At 37.8% G+C, this 10,898-nt stretch overlaps 1 protein-coding gene across 3 annotated transcripts in view; it reads right to left on the reverse strand.

Moving 5' to 3' along the window:
* Positions 1-10,494, reverse strand: part of LOC127655217 (adenylate cyclase type 5-like) — a 99,110-nt gene extending 88,616 nt beyond the window's left edge. For all 3 annotated transcript variants that reach the window (XM_052142893.1, XM_052142892.1, XM_052142891.1), the window contains exon 1: positions 9,568-10,494. In XM_052142893.1, coding sequence (XP_051998853.1) covers positions 9,568-10,494 — 927 coding nt within the window. The remainder of the gene's footprint in view (positions 1-9,567) is intronic.
* Positions 10,495-10,898: the final 404 nt, after the last annotated feature.

A 10,898-nucleotide genomic window follows, 5' to 3' on the forward strand; every position in this document is an offset into this window, starting at 1 on the left:
TCATTATTAGATAACATGGATCATCGGGTTTTGCACAAACTTGGAGTCCATGCCATCGGAGTGCATGCTGTCATTAAACCAAATCTGTGGCATTCCAAATACTATGAAATTGTGAAATTCATGTATATTTTCAATTCACATTTTCACTCAAATTGTTATGCTGATAATATTATTTGTAATGAAAGAATTAATTACATTAGAAAAATGGAAATAGATGCATTTTCACTACTGTCCCCATTTTATATTTACATCAAAGAAATTACACACTTTGGAACAGCACTGTCACAAATTTAGATCTGAAATTATTAGGCTGACCTTTCTTTCATGTCATCTGAAAAAATTTCTTGCTGTAAAGCAAGTCAGCACTTGCTTACAGAGATAGCAGGAATAGGTATTTACAAAGAAATATCAATCACCAAAATTCAGCCACATCTAATTTCAAAGGGAAGGTCAAATTGAATAAAGATAGATTTGCTTTTTTATGTGCCGTCACAAGACACAACTCCTAATAAAACATCTAATACAAGATACAGACTGCAGCAATCATTTAAAAGAGGAGCTGGCGGCCACCCACACACATCAGAGCTTGATTACCACAGGTCTACCATGACAACAACAAAAAACAATGTATGGGGGAAGAGATGGAGAGAGTGAAATCTCACAGCACCAGGGGCAGTTGTGCCTCAATCATCTCAATTTGAACCTCTAATGGTAAGATGGCACATTCACTAAAAGGTGGTTAAGAGATTGTTAAGAGATGAAAAGCAGGGGTCCTCTCACATGGAGGCCCTGAGTGCTTTTGGATGGTGTTTGTGAGAACAGGTCTTGGTTGCTAAGATACAGGAAGCATGACGGAGGGTTTGCGATAATAAGGGACATGTTTGAGTCGGATCTTGAGAGGTAACAACCCCACTACAGCTGTATAATTAAATAATAAAAAAGAACTCCAAACTTACTGAGCATCCACGCATGTGGATTATTAAATAACCTGAACAGGTTATTAAACTTGTGATGTCCTGACTGCAGGTAACCAAGTTAGATTTGCACTTGATCTTGTGAAATTTACGTGACATATCAACATTTTTGCAAAACAAAATTACGTGCTTCTGTGCGTTTGGCTGTAGTTTCCCAGTGAAATATTAGGTAAATATCAGGTTATGGTGAATATTAAATGTTTTGAGTACGATGTACCACCGTAACCTAAAACTTCAACCTAAACCTAACCACTAGAGTCCTAAAAGATAAATGAGAGGTAAACCAAACCGACATCCTACCCTTAACCAATGCCTAACCTAAATGATAAATTTAAAATGAAAAGCATACATTGTGAAGTAACCTCATCATTTCGTGTCGCTTCTATGGAACGTTCGCTTCACTTTTACTCTGAGCATCATTGGCTGGGCTCGAGGCTCTGTCGCCAAGTCTAAAGACCAACACTATCTGGTGAGCTACCGCAGAAGCGAATCATATTGGAATAAGTGTGTAAATGTAGGTGGGTCTGTAGTACCAGTACTAAAATGTATGGTTTTTCAAATGATGCGTTAGAGTGAAAGTGTTTTGATGTAATAACATAGCATCGTGTAAGTAATAGAGCGAAACTGTTTATAAAGTCCTAAACAGCCATAGTACCCGGGATTTGTGTGAAAGTGAATAAAACGCACAGTTGTTGTAGCACCCATAGTGTTAATTTCGCCAGGAAACTGCAGCAAAATGTAGAACGTGGCATGTAAATATCAGTTTGCAAAAGATTTGTTATAGTAATGTTCATTCTATGAGACTAGGTTGGTAAAAGGGCTGGTCACTAAATACCTTACAATACGATACAAATAGATACCTGCATTAAGATTTGATAAATGACAGTATCATTACTGGATCATTATTGTTACTGGTCAAAAGTACTATGTTGAAGAAACTCTTATCCAACTGATATTTTTATCTAAAGCAACTTGATTTAAAAAGGCATACATTTTATCAGAACATCAGTATTCACTGGGAATCGAACCAATGACCTTGGCATTGCCATGAAGCTGCAGCAGCAAAAGCCAAATGAACATCAAAAGATCATGCGTTTAATTTTCTGCATTAGTCCCAAGAGGTGGTGCTTTCTTTAGCATGCTGCTCTGCAGAGCACGTAGTCAGCCTGGCCTGGGAGAAAGTTAATGACTCCATTGGGGTTGACTCTCAAAAGGAAAATTAATAGAAGATCTTTCAAGAGGAGCAAGGAGGACATCTGTTTTGAATTCCAGAGGGTCTCCTTGTTACAGAGCTGGGCAATCAAATTAAAGCAGACACAAACCACATTACAGTTGGACATGTGCCAGGCAGGCCTCAGTCTACCTCCTCTGTATGCTCCTAGCGGAAGCACCCATGTTAGCTCCTCTAACTGGGTCCCACAGCCAACTTCCAGCTTTAATGAAGCACACAAAGGAAATGAAGCTGAGGTTTGTGAACTTTGTTGATTATCTCTATGACAAAACTGTGAAGCAAAACTGGGCACTCATAACTTACTTGTGACAAGTTGACCCATGATGACTATAACAGCAACCTTCATATATTCAATATATCTTTCGATTCTCTCAGTTTCATTAAAATCTCACTATACCATCATCAATCTTTTTTAAATGCAGGATTAAACTGTAAATCCATTACGGTTAGCTGCATCTGGGAAATGCTACAAAAGACCCATTTCACCTTAGCTGTCACTCCTGCCCCCTAAACTCTTGACTTCATCACAGCCTGATGAATACTACCCATCTCCATCTACAGGCCCTTTCCTAGTGCAGGAACTAAAGCCTGTTTTGGGTCATCTTTGAGGAACTACAGGCTACTTGATTTAGCATTGCTGTTTAGAGTAGGGATGCACTGAAATTTCAGCCACCAAAAATGTTCGGCCGAAAATGGCATTTTTTTGTTTTTGCCGAAAGAGGGAAAAAAGGCAGAAAATATGAGACAATATATGCCTACCAACCCCCCAGTGCTCAGGTTTCACTCTCAATCGATCTAATAGTCACGGTGCTGCCAAGCAAAGGCCGATGTCAGCAGTGTGGAAATACTATATAATACTAAGCATTCTGCGTAGGGCACCAACTCCTAGGAGGGCACCAGAAAGTCCACCGGGTGCCCTTCCTCACACGTTATACGTTATTTAAGGACCCGAAAGCAGTTACGGAACACAGTCGATCGCTTCACGCTCATATCGCGAACGCGACAATCATCTTGACTACTGGCGCATGAACAAAGATAACTTTCCATTGCTTGGACTGATTGCACGCAGGCATTTATCTGCCCAAGCAGCAGCACAGAGAGAGAGACTATTCAGTGCAGCATCTCATGTTCTTGAGTTTCAGAAAGCTGAGCAACTTTTGTACTTGAAGAGAAACCTGCCACTTTTACTTGAATAGAAAGCGGTCCAATTTGCTATGTGTATAGCAATTACATTAAAATTTGTTTAGCCCTGCAAAACTTGGTTCTTCACTTGAGGCTACATCTGTCACTTACAGCTGAGTTTGGTTTTAGTTCAATTACTGCTGTTTTACACTGTTGTTTTGCACAATAATTTTAGTATATAAAAGTATAAATAAGTTTACAGAAACAGAATCGAGGCCCTCTGCCATTCTGTGTTCTGCCTTTTTTTATCATTAAAATGCCTGTGTAGCATATTTAAACTTTTTTATTTTCAAGATGCTAGCCTAGAGCTGCTAATTTCATTACTTGAATGCTGTTTTGCATATCATTAGCCTTTTCTATAACGTTACATTTATTGGATAATTGGTAAAAAAAAAAATTATCTGTTAAATTTGATTGTTAAAGAACAATATATTGTGTGTATGTATGTGTGTGTGTGTGTGTGTGTGTGTGTGTATATATGTATATATATATATATATATATATATATACACACACATATACACACACACACTATATATACACATATTGCTATTTGCACTTCTGGTTAGATGCTAACTGCATTTCATTGGCTCTGTACTTGTATTTTGCACAATGACAATAAAGTTGAATCTAATCTAATCTAAAAAATCTTAACTTACTTTTTTCAGTCAATCATGATTAGTTCTGTACAGTATTTAATGCGGAGTCATGAATCAAGTCACATGCATTTATTTGTAAAGATAGTGTTGATAAATAGGTTTATAGTGCATTTAATTAAGGTTTTCCATGTGTTCAACGGGTGCTGCATGGTTGAAATAGCCTAAACGCAACATCTCTCATATCACTGCGACTTCTGTGATGCAGCACCGAGTGGTTCACGCGCAGTCGCGCACAGTCGTGTGTAAAACAGCCCTAACGAAAGCCTATCTCCGATCCTGTCATTCTCCATCGCATTTATTTTGTAGATGTGCATGCAAGAGGGAAAAGCCTCTTCCAGAATGTAGTTCCTCTAAAAAGTTATCCTTCCAGTTGGGAAGTACCAAAACTCAAGGTGGGAAAGAGGATTATATGAGAGCAATCCTAATGCATTTATAGGATCTTGTTAAAACAACAATGCACTATCGGAGAGGCTTGCTTGGTCTCTTGAAAACAGAGAGAAATCTGATATGCTAAAGACAACAGCGTTGTGTTGAAAGAGCAACAAACACAGCAGTCCTTTCCCATATACATAATTCAAAATGTCTGTGTTTGCAATGACAACATAATTACATTTGAAGGCAAGCCACAGTTTAAAACACATTTTCTACTAGATGTAAGAGTTGAACAATTGTGAAATTCAACAGACCACAGTGGTTGAATATACAAAATTAGGAAAATGACCTAGGTGATTTTGCATAATCTATTTTGAGAGCTGTGAAGTCTACAATATCCTATTGAGAAATTTACAGTGGGTGCACAGCAGTTGACTATGAAATTTCAAATTTAGGCTAATTATGTTTAAAGATTACCTAATTTGCATTTACTCATTAACCTCTTGGTTTCTGGGGCATCTTGGGGCTGCAGCCTGCAGCTTTTCACACTGAAATTTAAAAGCTCACCTTTTACACATACTGTGGACTATTTGCCAAAACAATCTCTTTTTTCAGAAAACCCCCAAATAAAATCTAAAAAGATTCCAATTACTCATAAATAATATTGTATTCGTTTACAATCTTGAGATGTGCAATATAACTTTGTAAGCATGTAATACTTGTTCTGTTCACTCTATCTCCCTCCAAAAAGTCTTATTTTATTCCAGTAGGGAGCAAGTACTAGATCACTATCACCTTCCATCACAAAATGACAATCTGAAATGTAGGTGGCACTCTAACACATTTTAGCCCTCACAGATGTGCTCATCCATAGACATTCAGTCTAATTTTCAGTTCATGCACCACCCCGATTGTTTCATAGAATATCTCGGCCTCTGAGTGGACTAGAAGCTCAATAAAGGTGTCATTAGAAAGCTGAAATCCCCTTTGCGTTGATGTAAAACATTATATCATCAATAGTTGGTAACATATTTCTGATGATTTGTTTAGCATGCTTTTCCTGCTGGACATATTCTGTACATCTAAAATATAACGTTGGATTATTGACACAAGTAAGCTCACAGACAAGTAAAAACTGCCTAAGGTAAGAGCAGATAAAAGTTTCAAGCTATTTGGGGCTTACAGTAGCAGCAATCAGCACATATATTAGGACTAAATGGTTCTGATGCTACTAGTCAACACTGGAATTACTAAATATTTCCCCCATTAAACTGATCATCATTTGTACACATATATGTTTGGCTTTATATTTTTACGGAGGCTATGCTTAAATTACTGTCATATTAATGTTACATATTTTAAATAGAATTAATAATACAAATATTATTTTAAAAACAGTATATCTGGAGCAGATACAAATCTTAATTTCGCCTCAGGCTGCGCATGCTGCTTCCCTCTCTCACTTGCGGCACGTGCAGGAAAATTTCCTCTCGCTAGACAGGCAAACTCAGCAAAGTAGTTATGAAATCACTTTGGTGGTGGTGCGGCAATCAGATTTATAAACATTTGAAAGCCCCTATAGATGTTTTCGCATTTGAGTCTTCTTTATCGGTGCATGCTTGTACGTTATTTTTACACTGTGCAGGCTTTATAAAGCGCAGGATATCCACCTCAGGTGAGTCAAGTCCCGACTTTCACTGGCCCATGTCAACATGTTGATTTTGCGCACAAATTTTCAGCGCATTTTTTTCACTCGTAGATTTGGCTTAGCCTAAATGTTTCATAATACATAATAATCATCATTAGAAGTACTTTGATTACTCAAGATTGCACAATATTTGCACATAGAGCTCATTTGTTGGTAAAAGCTCTGAAGAAGTTACTAGTCTCCAGTTCTAAGTTTCTCAAAATGTATAGACCCATTATAACTTCTACTGTAACATGCATTTTATTTGCTACATTTGAGAAGGCCAGTGTTTTCCACATGTGAGGTTTATCCAAACACACATCACTAGTATAAAATGACTCCACCATTCCATTCACCCACTGAAACACATGTTTCAGTATCTCCATCATCAATATTTAAGGAAAGACTAAGACACTCAAAAAGGAACACAAAATAAAGAACACAATACGAAACCCACACACAGAAATGTTTGAAAAACAGAGTTTAAAATTGTGCTCAACTAAATCCAGAGGCTTTGCTGATGAAACAAAAGTGTGAATCATTTCCATATGCTGTCAGCGCAGTTTAATAACACTTTCAAATGCGAGTCATAAATTGACACAAAATATAAGTGCCCAACGATTCATCCTCAGACATGTGCTTGCACACAAATGTAAATGAAAAACAGAGTAATTGTGAAACCTTAGAAATGCCTTTTTTGCCAAAACAGACCATTATATCCATCAGGGAAATAAAAATGTCAATGAAACACACAAACTCTGTATCTTATTAGAAACAGCCGGGACCATTTTAAGTAATCTAAAGCTATTCTGTGGCATCAGCCTACAATTGACATCAATTTGGTAAATCTTTCAGTGTTTTCGAATGGGGGGTGCAACTGAATACAAAGACCTGACACTATAGACACCAGCCATAATAACACTGAAGATGAAGCAGTAATCCACACATAAAAGCCAAACCAATTGCATTAGTGCTGTGAAGTTAGTTTCAGTTTTGCAAATTGCTTTTGTACTTGGTTTCAAAATTTACATGTATGCAGTTTTGCTTTGGAGACAACTTTTGAGACTTTTCTTTTATATTGATTCAAAAAAAAGAACTGGTCTGATCAGTTGCCAAACATGGATGGTGTTTGTAATGACAAAATTGCTAGATTAAGAACATTTTAAGTGCCTTTTTTAATTTCACTCATAAACAAACAAATAGCAGATAAATAAAATAATATAAATTCTCATATTTTTATCAGTTTATTAAGTTTTCTTTAATGCATTTAAGCAACTTTGTCAAAATTGTATAAGCTTTTCCTACTCAAATGCATGAAACATAAAATAAACAAGAATTATGTCACAAGTAATCCAAAAGTAATCAGATTATATTGCTTTAAAAAATGTAATCAGTACCAGATTACAATTCAGAAGTAATCTACCCAGCACTGCGTGTCAAGTTCAAAAGAACTTAAAACTGTTAAAAACTTGTCGTGAGACACCTGCGTTCTTCGCGCTGCGGACTTTAAGGGCAAAATATACTTTGCACATTTACATGAACACAGACACATATTGCAACGAAAGCTCGATTTCACATGGTGTTACATTTTGAAATGTGTCAGACCGCACTCCGCAACTAAATTTTACATTCTCAATAGGGCACTATAGCGAGATTAGAGTGAGCTGTCCACTTCTACGGTGAGTTTTCTCTTTCAACTCAACTACTGTCATGGCGGAACAGCAGTTTGAAGAGAATATTGTTTAGAAAGTAATTTAGTCAATATATTGACAGCATCTTACCTGAATAACAACACATCCAGTAAAATGGCACAGACATTTGAAGGAAACTCTATCACCCGCTTAAGTACTAAGATTTGTTCCCACCATGGTACGCAAGAATGCAAATTAAGCATGTTCAACAGGGCCGCGCGTAAGCAACGTGGTGGCCAAGCACTCGCATCTGCTTTCACATCCTTTGGTATTGTAGGGTATAATGGGGCTAAAGGCACACCTTAAATGTGCACTCAGAAATGTTTCCTAATTAAAATCACTTTACTCCCTAAGAAATGAATTGTTATTTTGAAACATATGTATTAAATGATGACAGCTCACTTGAGATGAAGACTCAAGTCATATCAGTAACCTTATGAAAGCTGTTTTATTCTATATTGAGAGAGTCCCGTTCATGGGGGCTGCAAGGTTTAAAATCACAAGACCAGTCAAATACTACAGGCTTAATTTCAGTAACCATCCTGTGCTTTCACTCATAGATTAAATGAATTATGGCTTACAGTGAATTTTTACATTTGATTTTGAATGATGCTGCATCCACACCGCTAGGTGTCACTGTAAGTCCAACATTACAAAAACGTTACCAAGTGCACCATTAAGGAAAACGTCAAAAACGAATCAAGATTTAAATGATTGATTTCTTTTTATTGAATATTGATGGAGCAATATCATTTGTGAGAAAAGAAAGAATAACAGAAGGTTGTTTTGATTAATATTAAAATTTTAAAAAAGGTGGTGAGGAAGCCTTATACCCCACACTTAGAGTAAAAGGGCACTAGGGTGTTTAATGGGATATCGTTTATATAGGGGCAATAGTTATAGTGCGAAATTTGTCAACTAATGCAAATCATTTTGAGACAGCAAGTATTGATAATGCTTACTCAAAACTACTTCAGAAAAGGGTGCACAATTACCTGTTAATTTCAATCACATTTGGCATTTTATAACATCTCAAGTTTTCTATAAACAAATTACTACGAGTTAAAGTGAGCCCCTTTGAAAAATTTCAGAACAAATCTTTTTCACCCCACTTAAAAAAACAAAAATGTTTTTATAGGGGCCTTAAGCCCCAGCAACAGGGGGAATTTTTACCCCAAATACTATAATTTCACTTATTGGACAATTTTTAAAAACTTTTGATTTAATGACCTTGAACAAAACTGAAAATGATAAATAAGTATTCTGTCTCAAAATAAATGTGTTAATTTCAAGGACTTTATTTAGCTACATAAATTTGAAAACATAAAAATATATATTACAAATTAGTTAAAATCGCCTCAAAATCGACTTTGACACAACATGCAAAGATCTCCTGGATCAGGAAACTTTTGCAGTGCATAGTGATAATCAGGTGTTTAGGAAAGTGTAGTAGTATTTAGTCTTTTGGGAGAAAATAAAATCAACGGATCCTTTCACCACACGGGGCCTTTAGCCCCGTTGTACCCCATGATTCGGCCTGTTCGCGCAAGTACACATTCGGAGTGAACAGCCCCTAAAAACTCTCCAAAACTTCTCCGAACAACAATGTTAGTATTTTTTTTTTTTAAGGGTAAACTTTCCTTTTGTAGGTAAAATTGTGATCAATCGCATCTTATTGGCATCTTTCCCACTGCCGTTTATAGATTAAAAATTATTATAATTTTAGAACGTTACAAAATTTTTTTTTTTTTTTTTTTTAAAGAAGACTCACCTGTTTCCATAAAAAGACGTCCGTTTCGTTTAACTTCCATGAGATCAGCACGTGTACAGCAGACAGTATAATTCCAGAGATGACCGCTGCTCTCATCCGCACCGGTAGAAGAGTGTAAATCACATGGATGAAGAACACGGTCCACCAGATACCTTCAGACGCGCTCCGCGGCTTCACGAACCGCACGCCGATCACCTGCACGAGCAGCACCACCAAAATAACCACATAGCAAATTATCCACATGTGATCCTGATGGAAGCCGTTCCTGTTGCACACGAGAATAAGCGTGAGGATGAGCAATATCGCCGTGGAGAAAACAACCACGTAAGTGAGCTGATACTCTCCTCCGGCGAGGTGAAAGCCCAGCATCACGGCGCACACCAGCACTAGAACGGCCATGAGCATCGTCAGGCTGCTCTGATTGAGCCGGAAGAAGTATCGCTGGTAAAGCCTCTCCAACTTCTCCGACTGGAATTTCTTGGATTTGAAGATCTGCATCACGCCGTGGCAGCACGCGACCATTGAAAAGTTCACCACTTCAGGCATGAGCTCCTCCTCGGGCTTAAAGTTGCTTCTCTTGTCCTTCAAACCTAACTCCACCGACTTGGGTCTCACGTCTCCATCTCGGTACCTCGGGGACGATTGGTTATTGTTGCAACTCTCCTTCCCATGTTCTTGCCACGCAGACTTGGATCTGAAACTAACCCGGCTAACGGTTGTCGTGGTTCGGCCCGGTGGTCGCTCGAAGTCATCCTCCTCAATCCAGCGACTGTTGGACCGTATGAGCTTTTTGCTGGAGGATCTGGACGAGTATGGACATCCGTTTGCCACGGGCTCAGACTCACCCCAAGCAGATCGGAGTTCCGTCCCTCCCCTAAGTCCAGGAGCGCTAGCGCCGGGTGGGCTCACACTGTTAGATCTGGACATGATCTCGAGTGATACATCAAATATATATATGGAAATTACAAACTTACATGTACATGATCCAAAATAAACTGTTTTTGCGCAAAAGAGGTGCTGTTTCAGTCCTTATTTAGCATAAAAGCAAAAAAGTATTTTAAAGAAAAGTGAATAAAAGTTATCAACGAGGGATCCACGGCTGCGTACTGGACCTCATTATTAAAACTGAGCTAGTAAAAGTTGCATTTCTCATGCTATTTTCTAAAATAGAAATGTGAGGTGAGAGAATTATTATAGTAATATTGTGTCTGAGATTACATCATTACAAATACATTAGGAGGGCACTTAAAACACTTACATATTCAAAGTGGCCACTGGGGACACATGCCCAGGTGGCAAGAGCATCAGAAGTAAACTGCTAGTATGTACTG

This window comes from Xyrauchen texanus, chromosome 14 (genome assembly GCF_025860055.1).
Source record: "Xyrauchen texanus isolate HMW12.3.18 chromosome 14, RBS_HiC_50CHRs, whole genome shotgun sequence".
In the NCBI taxonomy this organism is placed as follows: Eukaryota; Metazoa; Chordata; class Actinopteri; order Cypriniformes; family Catostomidae; genus Xyrauchen; species Xyrauchen texanus.